Below are 19,410 nucleotides of genomic sequence, written 5' to 3'. Positions count from 1 at the left end.
CTTGCTATGTTGGTTTTTAAATGGATGCAGAGATTTACTTTCATATGGTCAAAAGGGTGTTGATACCAGAGCTGAGACCACAACCCCAATTTTCTGGCTCTTGGCTCACCTCCAAATCCAGATCAAATGCATTAAACTCCCTCTCCCTCTGGGGCTGGTCACAGAGGTCCATGGGCTTTCCCAAGGGCCGGAGGGCAAATACCTGTTCTCGTTCTTGCTCCAGCTCCTCTGCCTCCATGCTCTGCTCTATCTCAGATAGCAGGGACGTGCTGGTTGTGTTGAAATTTTGGAGACTTCTCTCCTCACTGAGCTCTTCTACCTTCCCCTGCAGCTGCCGGTAGGACAGCCGCACCTCCTGGAGCTCCAGCTGGCTTTGGTGCAGCTTGCAAAGAAAATGAAGGAATTTGTCAAGGAAGCAGGAAAAAAAATATTAGTGGAGGTGACAGGGACTGGATGAATCTGTTGATTTGTGAAGGAGCTGAGAGGGAGGAATGGGTGTCACGAAAGAGGGTTTCCAGCCAGGAGGAAAGTACTCTCTCTTGGCTGGTATTGCTATTTATTGGAGCTTAATAATCTCCAAATGTCATTAGACACTGTTTAGACTCCAGAATATCCTGAAAGATAAAAATAGCAGGTTAATCAGCACTAAAATGAGGAACATTGTGAAGAAGTTGGGACTCAGGTAAAAAAATTTGCTGAAAACAACACAGCAGGAAGTGAATCCAAAAAGAAAAGTAACATAGACATGTTTTTAAAACATCTACACACGTATATAAATACAAATATACATTTAAAAAAAGGGAAAAAAAGATTCAGGGCTGTTTTGGAAAGCTGGGAATCCAGTGGTTGTCAACCCACAGAAGAGAAATGGAAAAATCTTGCTCTCTACTAAGATGCCTGAAGCCACAGAGGTGCCAGCTTGCTCTCCAGGGAGTGACGTTTGGTGACACATGGCTGCGAACACCACGGGGCTTGTTGGGAAACCAGCTGAGCAGTGAGAGCTATGAGGCCAGTTACTGCCCTCCGGGACAGCAGGGTCTAAAGAAGCCTCTTCTGAAGCCAATTCAGCTATTAAAAAATTAAGTAAAATTAACTGCAAACAGAGTTCTCTGCTTCTTTTTACATTTACCTCATTTCCCCAGAACCCTGTCCCACTCCCTTGCTCAGATCTCCCTCCCAAGCTGCTCTTTGCTGTCAAGATGCCCCATTGCAGCTCCTGTTAACTGTCCCTATGGGGAACACCCAGACCCTTGCTTGCTGCCATGCTTACATGAGCCATTTTATTCTTCCAGTTGTTTTGTCTCCCAGTTCCTGATTATCTTCCTGGTCAATTTTGCCCCAAACCACCTCTTTTACTCCATTTCCCCCCTCTTCCCTGTCCCATCACTGCCTCCTCACCTGCAGGTCCTTGTCATGGCTTTGTCTCTCCAGGATGAGGACTCGGTCCTGCAGCTCCTCCACGGTTCCCTGGAGCAGGTCGTTCTCCTCCATCATGGCACTAAGGCGATGCTCCAGCTCCCGCTTTCTGTCTGTCAGCATTTTGATCTGCGGAGGAAAGAGAGGTGGTGTCGGACCCCACACTTTCCAGGGAGTAAAGAGGAGGGAAATCACATTCCCAAGAGAGAGATGAAACAGCAAAAAGCAAAAGTATGCACATACGTATTCTGTACCTGTATGAGAGAAACTGTATCTCTGTGTGTGGTCTAAAGCTTAGGAGGGCTCTGAAAGGAAACTGCTCCTTCCCTAGGCTGCAGGGGCAGCTTCAAAGGGGCTGGGCGTGCATTGGCAGGAGACCAGGGAGCAGGCAGAAATGTCCAAACACATTAAGTGGAGACCAGCCCTGCCCACGCCTTGTACCTTAAAATTTGCAAGACTGGGCAAAGCTAGTTACTTTTCCCGGCTCGTCCCCGACTGAGTGTGGTGGCATTTTCTCCTGTATGGGTGCTGGAGACCCACAGGGTGAGCCTTGCGGGATCCCGCTCCCCGCAGGGCTGTGCCACAGCGCTGCCCATACGCTTTTCGTAATTGCTGCTTGTTCCCCACGTCCTCACCAGGGATTTTTCTGTCTTTTTACTTGTGAAGACTCCTTTCTGTGCCATGCTTATTTTTAGTCTCCCAGTGATCGGTTGCCTTTAAAATTGGTTCATTTCTTTTAATTGTCAAGGGCAGCGATTTCAGGTGAAGAGGGACAATGTGCCAAGCAAAACCTCTGTGATTCAGTTAGCTGGGAACAGTGCACAGGATGAATCAGCACTAGCCAAGGTCACTTCTTGCTTAACCAAGAAAAAGGAGTGTTTTCCCAGATTAGTACACACAGGACCTCTGGGGACTGGGTATGCCATTTACCAGTCCAGTATAACCCTAAATATTCCCTATGGCCTCCTTTCAATTCATGGACCATAGACAAATTCAGCAACTTCCCACTGTTTTCTTGGCCCCTTTGGGACGTTGTCTCTTTGCTGCTTTCCAGGTTGCTGGAAAGATTTGACTGCATGAAGGAATATTAGCAAAGTGTGTGGACTTGCTATTTCTGCAGGGTAAAGGCTGCTGCAGGTATTAGAAAGCTGCTCTTAGGTGACTAATGGTTTCTGAGATGTCTCTTCCCACTACCATCATGATTTGTGTGGGTTGGAGAAAAGGGATGTGAGAAAAATAAGAGGTATAATACAGAGATTGTATCAAGAGTTCATATTTGGTATCCAAACCAGTAATGAATGTCCTGTGAATGACCATGTAACAGAAAAAACATCGCTCTGCCGTGGGCCCTGGGCCATAGGAAGGGCACAGGGGGAAAGGGGTTTGGAAAGCAAGAGACAGGAAGGAGGTGAGGAGGCAAGGTGAGGCAGGCACAGTGACAGGCATGCATGATGACAGCAATGCACGCGCGGGCAAACCCTTTCCAAGCCTCTATACTTACTTCAAGGACCTGCTGCTCCACACCAAAGGGAGGGGAAGAAAAGGCGAGGGACCAGCAGGGAGCAGGTGGGAGCGGGAGAAAAGAAGAAATTGAGAGATTTTAGGAAAAGCTCTTCCAGACAGCTTATAAATAAAAAAAGTGGTAGGGCAGTAGAGTTGGACATCTTCTGCCCCTCTGGTTCCTGCCTACATGGTCTCCAGTGACCCCCATCAGGGAAGGGAAGAGGAAGGAAAGTAATATCATTCCTGCTAATGTACCAGAGCTGAAACAGGCAGGGACTCCTTGCTTTCCCACATGCGTGGCTTAGAGGCAGGAGAGGATTGCTGCTTTCTTTGCAAGCATGAGAAACAGAAAAAAACCCCTTGCAGACCTTCCACCGTGACCCAGAGTTTAATCTGTACTCGGCAGCAGCCCGGCAAGAGTACAGCCATGGTTTAGCTTCTGGAAGATCCTTCTCATCCGTTCATTTTGCACGCGTGCTTGTGGCCGAGGCAGCGGTGGAAGCTGGCCTGTGCCACCCCAGCCAGCCCTGGGTTGCAGCAAAAATCCTCACTGGGGGAGTCCTTTGCCCCACAGCTACCATCCTTCTCTTTTTTTGCTCCAAGCAGCAGGTTTTGTTTACCCAGTTCAGAGGGGTTCATTATACAAGTTAAAACAGCCCTGGCCACCTTTTGAAGGAGTGAGGGCGAGCGTGGGTGACTCACCTCGGCCTGGAGGCTCTCGAGCCGCACGATGTGTTGGCTGCTGGAGGAGTTCTTCTCCCGAAAGTCCTCCCGGAGGGTGTGGACCTGCAGGGAGAGCTGCCGCTCCACCTCCGATGCCTGCAAGGAGACACCAGCTGGCATTACCCGGGGGGGTCGTCCCATAGACGGAAAGCAGTTATCTCCTCCTGCCCATGGGAAGATCTGCCCCAATATGACTTCTGCAGAAGCCCTAGTTTTGGCAGAAACTCTGAAGCCTGCAGAGTCTGGATGAGGGAAAAGTTCATCCTGGACGGATGAGGAGAGCAGCCATTTAGACCATGCTGATTTTCCCCTGGGGCAGCCAAAGGGACACAGCCCATAACTTTCTTCCATTGCAAAATAGCATGACGACTCCTATGCCCTACAGGGAATTTAGTTTTCCTCAAAAATAGTAGCCTGATCGGGGCTGAGGAGGAGACCACTCACAAAGGCAGAGGCGAGGCAATCTCCATAGACCCCAGGAAACACTGCTATTAAATTTACACTTTCTAAACCTCTGGACATCTTTGGCACAGCTCTAAAACAACAAGTGCTCTTTGCCTCTGATTTCTGGCTCCTGTCAGGGCCAGACAGAGAAGCATCCGCTGCACATGACTGTTGGTGCAGGATCGCTGGGCTTGGCCCTCTTTCCCATTTTGAAGGAGGGATGCCCCATTTATGCGGGGTGGTTTGAGGACAGTGGAAAGGCCATCCCTACCTGCAGGATCCAGGCTGCAGGCAGCCTGTATAAATGACAGCTTAGATATGTTAACTACTCTCCAGACAGCTTTATGGCTGATTTTTACATGGTGAACACACTTGTTTAGGCTTGTAAGAGAACATAAGGTTTTTTATGACAAATCCCTAATGAGACAGCACAAATGGATGGTTTTCTATTTAATTAGCCTCCATCAGGTTCCATTAAACTTAGGCACAGACCTCCCCCTCCGGCAGATTAGCTGGAAGTGAATTGATCCCCCTCAAGAGGTGGCATTGCTGTCCTGCTCGGGGCACAGACAGAGCTGTATGTCCAACGGCAAATGCCATCAACGGCCACAATGCCTTAGACAGGGAGGTGGGATGGGAGGGAGGGATGGGGACAAGAGGAGAAAACCCGCATTGAGGTCAACAGCCATGGGCAGGTTTGGAATTCATCCTTATGTCCGGCAAATGTGGTTCAGGATTTGATCCAGGGTGCTCCGGCTGACAGGGAGCCCAAGGCAGCAGCTCCACCAAAGGGCGCAATGACTTTGCTCTAGCAGCTTGTGACCTGCGGAATGAACACACAGACCCAGCCGGAGCTGCCCACAAAGGCAATACTACCCCCTTTTAAAAATGATCCCTTATTTTGCACAGTCTGCAGCAAAATAATCCGAATCAGAAGCAAGAGGTAAAAGGCTGTTCCAGCTCCGTCAAGTGGAGGAAGCTGTGGTTGCCCCCAACACTGCTTGCTTGCAGGGGCAGCAGAAGACAGAAGCACGGCCACCAAAATCAGCCAGGCTCTGGCCACTGGCTTCTGGAATGAGAAATGGTTTCCAACAATAAGAAATAATCTTGTCTACCAATTGGTTTTTAGTTCCCTTCTTATCCTGGATTAACATAACTGGTCTTTTCCCCCTCTTTAAAGCTCACATCAGAGGCCTTTGCATATCGCCCTTACCTCATTTATTTAATAAAGCTTCCTTGCACAAGCAGAGTACACAAAATATAATGATAGCACAGCACTATAGGAAGGGGTTGGTTATTTTTCTTCCCTTAAGCAGCTATAGATTTCAAAGCATCCTGAGCAGCTATTAATTGGTGACACTAAAGAAGATGGATGGATTGTGCTTTTTTTTGAATGATTCACTTGCTTTTGTAAAGACTGCTGAAACATCTTCATGCTGAAATACTCCGCAGGAGCTATCAAGGATGAAAAAGCACCAGATGAAAAGCACCGAAGGATTTTGCCTGCAAGATGCTGACCACACTCCCAAGGAGCACAAGTGGTACCAGATGAGATCACACACCAGTATTTGATGGCTAACTGTATAACATAATTTATATGCTAGAACAATTCTATGCACAGACAGTGTAAATGTACAATATAGCAGTAAGAAACAAGGGAGTGTTAATGGCATTGTAAAAATCCGTGGTAAGACAATATATAGCTGCTGTGCTAGTTCTGGTCCCCATGCTCAGATTGGAGCAGGTGAAGGGATGGGCTGCAAGGGTGATCCAGATCGTGGAAAGTCTGTTATATGAAAGGAGACTAAAAAAGGATGGCTTGTTTTATCTCATGCAATGAATGCTGAGAGAGGACTCCCTATAAATACATCATGGATAAGTACACAGAAGGGAGAAGCGCTATTTAAGCAGAAGCACAATTTTGGCAGAAAAAATGATGTGACTAAACTGGATAAGAGTATATTAAGGCTGGGAATAGGAAGATGTCTACATTTCCAAGGAGCTGCAGTAGGATTCCTCCTCCTGCACCATTACAGTAGGAGAAATGGTGGCAAAAATTAATTTTGTGATGGAGCTGGATCACTTTATCATGCAGTTTCTTTCAGAGGGCTGCCTACGACAGAAGGGAAATGAATTGACCTCAAAGGTCCTTTCTGGTACTAGACTGCTTGCAGGACTGTAAGGTTTGTATTCACCAGCTTTAAATCATCATCTGGAATTTATCTACTTGCTGCTCAGCTTACACGCTCACACATCTTATTCCTGCAGTTATAGCCCACATGGAGGGAAGAAAGGACTCACTTATTATTAGCATTTAGGGCCCTAAGCAGACAGGACGTTACAGTGTCACCTCAGCATACACCATTCACATCCTATCTCATGCAGCAGAGAAAAGTAAAAATAATACTTTCTTTAGCTTCATACAGTGCAGAATACTCTCTCTGACCAGCCATTTAACAGAAGTAAACAGAAATGACTGTATCGTGTTTCCCTCCACAGGAGAACGAGGAAAAGTCTTCAACCAGTTCTTCCAGATAGGAAAATGGCTGATACCTTTAGTCTCACCTTTGCAAAGATTTGATCTTTCATAGACATGAGACGAAGTCTTCTGAGCTGAGCTCTGGTCATGGAAACCTCCTTTTCATGCTACATTTGTTATTAATCAGAGGTTATTAATACTGCTGCCGAACTAGCCTTTCTAATTGATTATAAAGTCTAGATTTTAACCTCAATTTGCATTAATTTATGGAAAGCCACCTTCACAGTGTCCAGTATTTGCCAGGCTTTATGGCGTATTTTCATACGGCGTCTACTTGGGTTCTCCACACTGCTGTACATGTGTGCACGTGTACATGTGTGTTTTAAACCATGAGCTCACTACTGATTATTTCTAACACGCTCTTTTACTTAGTGTCATCAGAAGATGGAACCTTCTATCTACATTTTCCCTTTATTGCTCAAATAAGCTATGGCTTTTGTTGAATTGAAGCGAGTTTCTTCTGCCTCAGCCAGTCTGGCTCTACTCTCATTATGCAAACTGTAGGGCTTTCTCTTCCCCATCAGTGTTTTCCTAAACATTAAAAGCTAAAACCTTTTGTGGTTACGTCAATCATTTAGCGATGCATTGATTTTGCTAGAGAGAAGTAATATTCTTTCCAGAAAGGCAGACATATATCGCCCCACATCATAGCTTTGCTCTGTAGTTAAAAAAGAATTAATTTCCTGTGTATAGGCAAATTAGCCAACACAGCCACCAGACAGAGTTTGAAACATATCTGCAAAAGCGTAGACATCAATTCACAATTAGATATATTCAATCAACTGTGAGATTTGTTTTCTGGACTTCAGGCAAGGTTTAGATGAGATTTGGGCAGTGCAAGAAGAAAGGAAGAGCAGGAGCACATTTTGGCCTCTGTGCTAATTAAGGGCTTTTTTTCATTGCAAACCTGATTAAGTTTCTCTCGTGATTAATTCTGACATGCTAAAATACACAAAACTGTGTAGATATTTGGCAGAAAAATATGGCTTACCAGTTACAATAACTCTGTGAGGTTTAACATCTGGAATATATGAGCAATAAATAAATTAAATAAATGTAAATAAATTGGAGCACTGACGCTCCTGTGAAGAGGGCATCTTTGAAATGTTTGGGATGGACTGTGAGAAATGAATGGCCTGTAGGTTAGTCTCATTCAAAGAAAACCCTCTTTTGGGGGAAGATTTGCTAAATAAAGCTAACTGCATACAAAATATCCAGCTATAAGTCATGTCAGAAAGAAAAGGAGAATGGAAAAAGTTTAATAGACTGTAGCTGGGTGAAGAAACCAATGTTTCCGTATGATTTACTTCTACAAACAAGATGATTCAAATTTAACAAAGGATATTGAAAATTTTCTTGCCTAAAATAGCTAAGAAAGAGAAGTCCTAATTAGTGCTAAATTTGTAACACTCAGGAGAGCATGTTACCCCTTTTATTAATTTGCTAATCGCTGGGTTCAAGGGACTCCCCGTTCCCACTGTGGTACCATTAACACTTCAAACCACTAATCGCTGCCTCCCCTGGCTTCAGGTTCCGGGATTCCCAGATCTTCTCTGGGAGGAAAATATATTTGGCTACTGAAACGCAAGCAAAGGAGGAAACAACAAACATCTTACTTCAGAATAATAATTGAAATAAAGACATTAATCTGGCTGCCAAGGGAAGCCCCAGAGGATTGGGATTGCTGCCCTGCCACCACAGCCAGCACCCCGGCACCCTGGTGCCCACCGGCAGTGGGGGGAAGCCTGGTTTTCTGGCCTAGCTGACCCATGCCAAGAAAGCGGTGAGGCAAAGGCTATTTTCCAGCCCTTGGCATGCGCGGCACTATAAGCAACCATCTATATGTTGCATACCTGGAGGTTGCCCAGTTTGGGAATCTCTGAGAGACTTTTTACCAAAGCTTTAAATTCAGGTCAACTTTAACTTGTTATTCGAAGGATTAGTCTATCCAGGAAAGTGCTTACGTAATAGCGGCGCTTGAGGGCCCTCACCTTTTGAGGGCTTCAGTTTGGATTTGCTAATTTATGTGCACAGACGAGGGATTCCCCAACGGACAGCCCCCGCATCGCCGCACCCTCAGCCCCGTTACGGCAACGCCACTGCACGTGTGGAGAAGAGCAATGGCACCGTGGTGGGTTGGGCAGATGCCCACCCGGCCGCTCTCTCAGTCCCCCTCCTCAACAAGACGGGGGAGAAAATAAGATGAAAAAGCTTGTGGGTTGAGATAAAGACAGGGACATCACCTACAAAAATTCAGAGGAATTTGAAGTAAAAACAGTGACTGGGAGACGTAACGGGCAAAGCTCGGACTGGCCATTGCCAGGAATTGGATTAGTAGTGGGGATTTTTTTGTTGTTGTAAAGTGGTGAAGGGATGAGGGGTGGAGCTGTATTGAGTGCGTATATTGCCTACCTTCGCGGTGTTGTGACGATGCCACTTCGATTTTGGTGTGAGGAGATTTTTTTGTGGTTGATGTCATCAGTGAAGTTTGTGAAGGGTGTGCAACAAGTGTGTATTTTAATGACAATTCTTAAATACGCGTTTTACTGAGGCGAGGGGTGGAATTTATTTGGTCTAGGTGTCCAGGCACTGGCAGCAGGGCTGCAGGGACCTCTCTGAGGAGAGGCCAGGGCTGCCCCGTGCCGGACACAGCCGGTTCCAGCCGGTTCCGCAACAGCTCCACTGCAGGGCACAGCTGAGCCTGTCAGCAACACCAGTGGCACCTCTGGAAAAATGTACTTGAGAAAGGACAAAACACTGTCTGGCAGTGATGAGTGAGGTAAAAAGTGTGAGAAACAGCCCCGTGAGTACCAAGGTTGAAGGAGAAGGAGGAGGGGGACCTGGCTAAGCCTTCTCCGGAGGACCTCTTTCCACCACTCCCCAGTCCAGCGCAGGACATTGGAGCTGGGGAGTGTTGTGCATCATGGCCGGGGCCAGCATTGTCCCCATCTCTGCCAAATGATGTGGTGGGGCTCAATCCTCCTCTCCTTGCCTCATCGCTCGCTCTGCTACTGCCCAGGTGTGGGGAAATTTAAGTACACAAAGAATGTAGCAGCTTGGTCCTGCTGTGAGAGCTGTCGCTGCCTGGAGAAGTTGTGTGGAAAAATGATAATTCAGGAAACCTGCAACACTTCCAAAATATTTTGGTTGTAAGCATCCAACAGAGACCATTAACATTGATCCCTTGGGATATTTTTAGAAAAAATGGATTTTTGAGACTGTAAAAGTGCTAGAATAGTGCTATGTAATATATACCTATTATATATCCAGTAGCTATAAGCAGACTGGCAGGTGAATTAAATACCAGTAGCCAGAGTGAGTATATCTGCCCAGCTTTTGCAGGTAAGATTTACTTCCTAACGCAGGTTTCTTTCTGCTCAGGAACCACCTCTGCGACGTGCCACAGCACCCATCAGCGCCCTCCCTAGTGTTCTTCTTGGTTTTGACCCCCAGCTGACTGCTGCTTTGTTGAGGTAAGATCTGCAAGGTGGCTACAGTAGGGACATGCAGCATCCAGCCTGAGGTTGTCCTCACTGGGGCCTGGCACTGAAGTCATACGTCTATGTGAAATTGTGAGCTGGGTGTGTCACACTGTCTCCCTGTCTCTGTCACCTTTTTCAGAGCAATTCAGGCAAATTACTTCATATCTGGCATTTGGTGCCTTTGTACCATGCACCTTCACACTCAGCTACCTGCAATGGTCTTTACACCCCCGCAGGTCTCCTCCTGGCTATTCCTTCTCTCTTCTTATTCAGAGGATCAAATAAATCCATACCTGCTTAGACAGAAGGGTTTGATTTTGTGGCACACTGCCTGACCTTCTTTGTTACAGCTGTACAGGTTGATGAGCCTTCCCTTCAGTGGGAAATGGGCTGATGTTGTAGAGCACAGGCCAGCTAGATTGGTTAGGGGGGTCCTATACTAATAACAGAGTGAGTGGACAAAAGAGGAAACACATGAGCATTTTTTAATGGGCTTGCACCTGCCCACTGAGGTGGAGAAGTGTTGTTAGATTGGAGATGTTTAGCTCCTTGGTGGAAACCTCCACAAAACCTGAACCTGCTCAGCCTGAAGCTGGATTGCTTGTTTTGAGGGGCAAAGCGCTTGTGTTGGCTGACTTTGGTCCCATGTTTCTCATGGCTGGAGGGCTGGAAGTGCTGCTGGAGATAACTGCTGTTAATACTCAGACACATTAAGGTACTGCTACGTTTTTCTTTCCAAGTGTCCTTGAAAAATCCTTTTCATAGGGATAGTGAACTTTTGCTGCATCACTAAGCAAAGTATGAAAGAGTAGATAGTCAGGGTTTTCCTGGTAATGTAATTGTTCTTTTTTTTTTCCTTCCTATAAGGCTAGCTGATATATGAGAACCAGTTTGTAAGGCAAACATCTGAATGCTTTGGCAAAAAGTTTAGGGGAATGAATGCAAAATGGTGGTCTTCATCTTGTTTTTCAGTAAGTGCTCAGACAACTGTTTGTCTGAGGCCAAAAACCATTAGCTTAGGCTAAATCATCTTACAGGATTAGGAACTGCTGTTTAGAGCAGAAGTAAAAACAGTTGTGTGCCATATGGGGGCAACTCTGGGTGTCATGTCTCTAGGTTCATTGTTTGAATGAAAGAAGGAGCTTCACAAGTGGATGTGGGTTGTGCACGTTTTAGGAGGTGCTTAAACACGAGCCTCCCTTTTTTGTGGTTTATTCTTGACCTAAGCATTTGGCTCTTGTGGAGAGGAAAATACAGTGTGTGGAAAAATGAGTCAGCCTGTTTCCTGTGGGAGGGACTGCCGGAGGCCCGCTGCTTTGAATGCTGCAATAAATTAGCACTGGAGATAACTCAGAGGACAAAGTGTGCCTGGAGGACACGCAATGCTAAGTAGTGCACGCAGTGGCTCTTGCTCTCTGTATGCAAATTCTGCTTGCAGAAGAAATGTGGGAGATGAGATAGTCTTGCACAGTGGCTCCCAGGGCTGGTGTCTGTTGTAGGGCTCGGAATGGAGAGCTGAATACGGGGCTTGTTGGCAGCAACTTGGCTCCTGGTTGTTGAGAAGGAATAGGGTAATAAAGTGTAACACTAGCAGGCTCTTTCTTCTACTTCTGTGTAGATGCTGCACATGACCTTGAATGAAGCATTTGTTCCTCTGCACTTTAGTTACCTATTTGTAAATGGAAGCAGAAAGGCTTATGGCTTAAATAATCAAGTCTGGTGATGCTGAAGCAGAGCTGGGAGGAATACCACATTAATTCCAGTGTGTTGCAAGGGGGTCTGGGACATTCAGGTTAAAAAGTCTGTCATCCCCCCCTACCTGTGTGTGAGACCGCAGTTTCTGAAGTTTTGCCTTGGCCTAGCAGAGGGAGGTGGTAGAGTTTGAAAGCTGGATGGTCTGTGTTTTGCATCAGTAAGTTCAGTTATCTGCTCTCCTAGATAACTAGATAATTAGATTTCTAATGCTTAATTTCCATGCATAAGTTATTTTCCCCTGACAAAAGGCATATTTTATCTTGATAGAGCATTTTGGCCAAGTTACCTTTGATGTGGTTTTTAATCCAGATTTTTTGAGCTCAGTCTGACTTTTCTACTTGAGCTAAAGGATGAAAAATATTTCTTTAGTAAACTTCTAGTGAGCCATAAGTGTGGGTCAGATCATAGCCTAATGAAATACAAAATGCCTGACGAGTTTGGAAATAGATGAACTGGAAACATGAAGACTTAACATGGTCATTAAAACCTTTTGAAAAAGGAAGCAGAAGCTTATGATGGTGGAGGCAAAGAGAAATGTAACATACCCTCCTGCTCTGCGAGGCTTTACTGTCTTCCCCTGGTAGTCAGAAGTCAGGACAGCTAACCTCCATTCATGAATTTATTGTTTTATAAAATTGTTTTAGTCTAAGACTTTAAACCTGGAGGTGTTCAAACTCAAATGTCTGTGCCTGGAAGCAAGACACAATAATTAAGCTTCTTGCAGCCTCTTACTCTGGCTTTAAGTTCTCTCTCTCCTTTATTTCAAAGAAAATGAACTGAGTTCTGTTGGGGACATCTAATACGTGATGGCAGGCTAGCAGCTCTGCCTGCTCTTGAAATCTTCATCTATATACCCTGTTAAGCTCGGAATATACTCTTCTAGGATTTAGTAGTAATACACCAATCAAAAGCTTTCCAATGTACGTAGACCCGATGCTCAAACATGCACTTACAAACACATCTGAGTGCACAAAAATACTGGTGTCCATTCCCATACATGTGAAATGAGTGGATACCAAAAAAGATGGGGCAAAATTCAAGGAGTTGGCTTAAAATATATTAATCTCTCTCAGGAAGCCTTCAGACAGGAAGAGAGAAAACATTTTCTGAAATGTAGATGTATATTTAAACTTTATGGTAGATTGACCTGGGAGATGTTTTATTAGCTTTTAAATCCCTGCCAAGTCTGACTCCCAATAACTTCCATCAGGCCAGTTCTTAAAAACAGTAGTGATGTGTTTGCTCATTTCTTTCACAATTTGATAAATTAATTTCAAAACACAGAGGAGGAACAGCTAAGAAGGCTTTTTTTTGGAGTTTGGCTTGACTAAAGCAAGATAGATGTTCTGTGCAGAAGGCTTATTTCTCATAGCCAATGCAGTAAAACTTGCGGCTGCTTTCTGTAGAAAAATAAGGAAACCCAAACCCTATAGTGAATATTGGCCAGGATGGGAGCTACAGCTTCAAACTATTCTATTAAAGCTTTCTCTTCACTAAATGTTTTTATCACTGACAGGTGCGGTAGGGTCATAAATGAAAGGTGAGCACCATAAAAATGAGCAAGTGCATCACAAAGTTTTTGGGGAAAAAAAAAAACCCCACATGGCAGCATGTCACAATTGCAATGCTTAAATAAAAAGGTCCAAACCTATTGTTCCAGAGGTGTTAGGTAACATTTTACTTAAAAATATTTCTTGGTCAGCCAGTATTTGATCTGTCATTCTAAACAGAACAGAACTGCGCTGGATAGCTGCAGACAAAAAGCTTCTAGAGGTACCATTTAACTTAGCAATACTTCTTCCTGTACTTCAGCAGCCTCCAGCTATTCCTGAATTGTTCTCCCTTGTTGGCAGCATGAAAAGATCTGTTTAGACCATAAGGTCTTTGGAGCAGACTTCCAGCACAAGGCAGACCTTGCTCTTAGTGATCACTGACAAAAGATAATTACAGTGTGTTAGTAATAACATCTGAGCACTCTGATCTGCTGAAGTTGAATACAGATCTATACTTTGTACATTACCATATGTAGTAAGTACACGAACACTTGTCTTCTCTCAGCCCAGCTTTGCTCTGTTTCCACTGAGGTTCAGTTTATGACTCAGTGCAGTAGTTGCTTGAACACAGAAATACTTGTTTACCTTTTTGCGCAGTGCCACAGATGTAAGCACTAAGGGGATTAGGTCTTTTAAGTTGTAGATCCTCAGGGCAGGGGCTTGGCCTTCAGAGCAGTCTGCACCTCGCTAGCAGTATGTAGTGGCAAATATGTAATAGTAACTTCTAGCATGAGCCAGAGCTGCTAAATTAAGCCGCAGCAGGTGTATTCAAAGTTGAGGGTAAGTTTTCTGAACAACACCTGTAGCCCAACTTTTGGGAAGCTGCTGAGCACTTCTGTAAGTGGCCAGATCTTACGCATGTGTCAGCCTGGCAGGTGTGGTGCTCCCCTGAAGAGACTGCATGGGTGTTGCTGTGGCCAGAGTCTCTGGATGATGGGAGGGTCCAGAAACAAGAATGTGGATCTCTCCTTGGAGCCCTGTCCTCCTACAATCTAGCTTTTAAAAAGTTCTTGCATGAATTTATTTGATAACAGCGTTTGGCAAACTCACTGGCATTTTGGTACTTTAAGTCCTACAAAAAGCTGTGCTTGAAAATAAAAAATAAAGCAAGTAGATGTGGATAGCAAACTTAGCTGAAAAACAAGGTGGGTGCAGCACATACTGTAGGATGGTGTATAAAATATACTATGCTCTGCCAAATCATACACATGCAGGGGAGTGCATTATCAGGGACTGGAAAGAGCCCCTCTCTGTATGAGTTTCAGGCTTTGGTGCATCTGTGAATATTGCTTAAGGTAAACCATGGATGGCCCTGTATGGGGGAAGCCATCTCAGTCACAAACCCTTCATGTATTCAGTTATTTTTCTGATGGAGGAGAGGTGGAGGGCTGTCGGAAGGAAAAAAAAAAAAACAAAACACTGTTGTGGCAACTTCCCAACAGCTATGTTAGAGTAACTGCACATGAACTAGAGTCCACTGAAAGCATTGCAGACAAAGGGTCTGTGCTTGGCTGCGGGCAGCAAATTTGGCACACATGTGCTATAATTAGACCTGCACCTATAGCCAAGGTTTTGCAAATGTAGGTCAGGCGTCATTGAATCAAAAGCCCTTTCCCCTCCAGTCCGAGATGCTGCTTAGAGTGATAAGAATAATTCAAGCTGTGTTTTTTTGGCACTGAGGCTGTTGCTTTCTGACAACTGACCCCATGCAGACACAGCAAGCTTGTGGTGAACCTGGGCTGGGGCATGCAGCAGAGAGCAGGTGCCAGGCAGACATGGGGATCAGGGGTGATCTGCAGCCCAGGTTTCTGTGCAACCAAGCCATGAGGCTGCCTGCAAACCAACACTGGGGTGTGGAGACCTGTAAGCACTGCATGAGATCTTAGATTGGGAAACATTGTACTGACAGATGCTGTGAGAATTAGCAGCCTGTCCTGTGTGTCTGATGCTGAGAAAAGATGTTTTTTTTCCCTGGTGCCTGAAGGTTTGATGGAAAGAAGTAGCATCCTTGATAAAGCTGTCACGACCAGAGAAAGGGAAGCATGCTTCCCTCCTTCACCAGAATTCCCCATTTCACCCTCATTGGCTTGTCTTGGAGAGGCAGAGTGTGTAAAGGCCTACAGGTGCCCTTTGGGAGAAAGGGGAGAGGGTGGGGAAAATGCTGTTGGTTTTGGCTCTGGTTCTTTTAAGCATATGTCATGATGAGTGTCATATACCCTATGTATGTGCTTTCTGGCCCTAACTAGGGAAGAGGAGACCAGCTAAAGTACACCAAGTAAAACACAACGAAAGTGGTGTGGCAGCGGCTGTTCTTCAGCTTCAAAGTCTCCCTGACAAGTTACTGGGTTGTTGGAGTGTGCTTCATTTTGAAAGGCCTGTTCGAGTGTGCTCATACTTTAACTGTGGCAACTTTCATTGCTTTCCAGTTATGTTCTTTTATCACTTTATCTTCAGCAGAGAGGGCTGCCTCACACGAGTGTGTGTGGATTATCCTGCACTTGAGCACAGGCTGATCTACTGCTCCAGTTCTTATGCTACTACAGTAGGATTTTAAACTGGGATCTTCCCTAGCATCGCTGCATATAAATGATTAACTTTCTCTTCCTTTTGCTGCCTGAAAGCAAGAATAATGTGATCAGTGACAGAGGACATCATGGTATTCAGCTCTTAGCAGTTTTTATTCCTCCTGCTGCTGTAGCTGAATTTCTCTATGTGCACAAGCCTGTAGTAGCAATACTAAATCTACTGAGTGCTTGCTGCGTGCAGGAGTGTCTAAAATGGTGTCGCTTAAAACTTCTGCCAGTACATAGGCATGCGAGTTAGGAAGACTTTTATCCTATCTGTGCTAAAAATCACCTGCCTTAAGCCACTTTTCCCTCTCCTGTCTTGCACGTGCACTGGAGTTGGCAGATGGCTGGGGAGCAAACAGGTCCACAGAAGCATGCAAAGAAATCATGTTGCATCATTGCTAACCAGCTTGTGCCAAGACTTGGATTTTCTTCTGCCTGTCACTACCCTGCCTACACTAGCTTCCCCATCACCCCTTGGCTTGGCTGTTTTGTGACCTACCTCCTGGAACAATCTTGGAGACCTTTTTTCCCTCCTCTCTCTCAGCTCTCTCTAGTTGATTAGTCTAATAGATATCAGCCATGGCATTTTGTTGAATTCATACATAGACACAATGCTGTGCCAGAGATTTCTTTGCTTAATTACAGAAATACTTTTATTTCTGCTGTAGTGTGTCTGGTTTTGGTTTTGCTGCTGGGGCTGGTGCTTCTTTTAGCCTCCTTTCCTTGGCTCTGCTCAAAGAATTTTTTTTTTTGTTCTGTTGAATTAGAGCAGATCTCCCCAAGCTGGGACATTATAAAGACTCAAATGGACTGAAGAAGGAACAAGTAGTTTAACCATGTCACTTGTGCACCACAGGCTGTTATCACTTAGATACTCCAACCATTAACACTTATGTATAATGCAGCACTGCTCAGCTCCCTGCACTGGCATACTCTGCTTTTCCTACATGGGGACAGGTCTCATCTGTGTGATGTTAGTACCACACGTGGCAAAAGCCTGCTCTGGGTGCCCAGGCAGGCCAAATGGGGTACCAGGGGACAAACAACTTCCTCACCAGGCCCAAACATGGTATGGAGCAGAGAAATGCTCCACTTGCAGAAAGCTTGTGGTGTTGGGGCTGTACCTCCTTGACTTGATGCTTTGGTCATGTCTGCTTGAGCAGTGGGGAGTGGGGCATGAAGGTACAGCCCATAGCTGCTTGCTCAGAGGCAGAAAGTCTTAGTACAACTAGTGTCAGACAGAGTATGCACATGGATTTCAAGTGTTGACCTGAATCCAGGCTAGTTTTCAGAAATTAATAGGTTAAAGCGTAGCATAAGTTTGTTAAGCTCTTGTGGGGATTTGGAATTTCCCAGTGTGATCCCCACTGGCACCAAGGGACAAAGGAGATAAAGATATTAGAGCCCAAGTTTTCAGCACAAGCCTTCTCTTAAGTACTGATTCAAAATACAGCTTTACTTGTCAAGCTGTGAAACGCCAAGTATATCCACGTCTCAAACTTATTTGTTTGGAGGACAAGACAAATACTACCACTTAAAAAGCTCCATATTCGTTTTCATCCTTATTCAGGTTTACTGAAAGGTTCTTGGATTTAACATTGTTTGTGGCAACATTTTAATATTACCAGGAAAGAAGAGTGTTTGGCCAGGTCTCTTCATAGAGTAGGAATTTACACGAGGGTTATAAGGCTCATTGGGGCTAATCCCTGCTAGCATTATACATCACCTGACAGTTGCCAAGGAGACAAGGATAATCTCAGTGAGACAAGATATGTGAAAAGGGTATTTATGGACATTTGCCTAATGATGCTGGTGGAATGCACCAAAAAGTGATTATTTGAGTGCCTTTGAAGTACTTTCTCTTCAGTGGTGAATATGGGAGACTGTTGGTACACAAGCAAAAAATTTCCCTGTGATATTAAAGCAGCAGAAACTTGGCCTTGATGTTTCCAACTTAACCTGCAGTGGCCTCATCTACTGTTGCGCAAAGGGACAGACGAGGCTTTTGCAATGTTGCGAGATGGCCGCCCATCTGTCTGCACTCTGCGGCATCAGCAGACTGCATAAGTATAAACAAGGCATTTTGGTCTGTGGCGTTGACACAGGCTTAATGAAGACTGTCCACTTCACGTGCTTGAAATACTAGCAGGTGCCTCATGCAAATATCTTGTATGTCAAGTGATGTGAGGGGAGGGAAGAGTGGAGGGGGGTATATGTATATAAATAGGCATAGATGTGTGCTTTGGCAATGGCTTTCCAACATAACCAGCTGTTTCCTCCTTCCCTGTCCCCAGGGTGAGCCCGGTTACACTATGGCCAGCTGGCTTTGGGTGCTTATGTCACATTCCCTGAGCTGTGGTAAGGGTTAACATCACAGGCTACTTGGTATGTGAGTCTGAACAGGCATTTTGGTCAGATTAGGCTGTTTTCCCTGAGCTGGGGTGGCTTATAGCTCCGCTTAGGGAGATTAAAAGAAGCAGGAGAGCTAATATCTTCATTTGAACAAGTTCATGCTTGGAAAGGCTTCTGCATCCTCTGTTTCACATAGCAAAATATTTTCTTGGCAGTGTACTCCCTGGCTGTGAGAAGGGGCAGAGATTGATGGAGGAGGCCCATATCTGGGACCAGGAGCACTAAAGCTGTGTGGTCTGGAACTGTCCCACACTGGGCAAATCTTCCCTTCCTGTGCTGAGGTGAGGCAGTGACCTGTAATGAAGGGAGAAAGGCTGCCTGTTTCCTTCCCTTTCCCCCAGCCTGACCTTCTTAGTCTGTGGTACTGTCACTTGATGGACGATTATGAAGGATGGGAAGATAGAAGGAATTTCCCAAGTTTTCAAAGCCTGATGCAAATGACTCCTTTGAAAGGAAGGAGCTGCTGAGAGCCAGCCTGCAGCTGATGGGCTGTGTCTCATGGTGCCAGAGTTATCTTAGTAAGCAGCTCTGAGCTGCTGGGTTGGATAATGCCTGGAAGGGAGGAGGCCTCTTTAAATGAAGTAAATCAACCTGTTAATCCTCTGTAGGTGGGTTTTGAGGAGTTGTTTGAGATTGTACAAATTGGTGGCTGCAATCTTGGTAGAGGTTTCTGCAGTGGCACCTGCCTCCCCTTCAAGAGGTTCAAAGTAAAATGGTGCTTGGCCTGTCTATTCCAGCCAGTCAAGAAAATTGCATGTGAGCAATGTTTCTGCCTGCCTCCAGTCCTGCTCTTAAATGGCACCATTCTATATTTTCTTGTTTTGGGGTCTGTGTCCAGCATGGGCTCCATGTGAAGGCAGGGTGTTGTCTGGGAGATCCTGAGGTGCCTGTGTTTACTTAGCTTTCAAAGCACCAGGGATATGCAATTGCATCTGGCAGAAAAAAAATAATGCTGTTCCCAAGTGTGTATTATCATTTTCCACCTCTCCCTCTGGGCTGAGCTCATTCCGCCA

The 19,410-nt window shown here is 45.3% G+C and overlaps 2 protein-coding genes across 2 annotated transcripts in view; both read right to left on the bottom strand.

Moving 5' to 3' along the window:
* PRKAB1 (protein kinase AMP-activated non-catalytic subunit beta 1) overlaps window positions 1-19,410 on the bottom strand; it is a 423,514-nt gene that overhangs the window by 277,679 nt on the left and 126,425 nt on the right. The gene's annotated exons all lie outside the window — the stretch shown is intronic.
* BICDL1 (BICD family like cargo adaptor 1) overlaps window positions 1-19,410 on the bottom strand; it is a 47,765-nt gene that overhangs the window by 12,240 nt on the left and 16,115 nt on the right. The window contains exons 3-5 of the mRNA XM_075516140.1: window positions 3,622-3,738; window positions 1,399-1,545; window positions 203-382 (exon numbers count right to left, since the gene is read on the bottom strand). Coding sequence (XP_075372255.1) covers window positions 203-382; window positions 1,399-1,545; window positions 3,622-3,738 — 444 coding nt within the window. The remainder of the gene's footprint in view (window positions 1-202; window positions 383-1,398; window positions 1,546-3,621; window positions 3,739-19,410) is intronic.

This window comes from Mycteria americana, chromosome 13 (assembly GCF_035582795.1).
Source record: "Mycteria americana isolate JAX WOST 10 ecotype Jacksonville Zoo and Gardens chromosome 13, USCA_MyAme_1.0, whole genome shotgun sequence".
Lineage (NCBI taxonomy): Eukaryota > Metazoa > Chordata > Aves > Ciconiiformes > Ciconiidae > Mycteria > Mycteria americana.
This window is presented reverse-complemented; position numbering and strand designations above follow the sequence as displayed.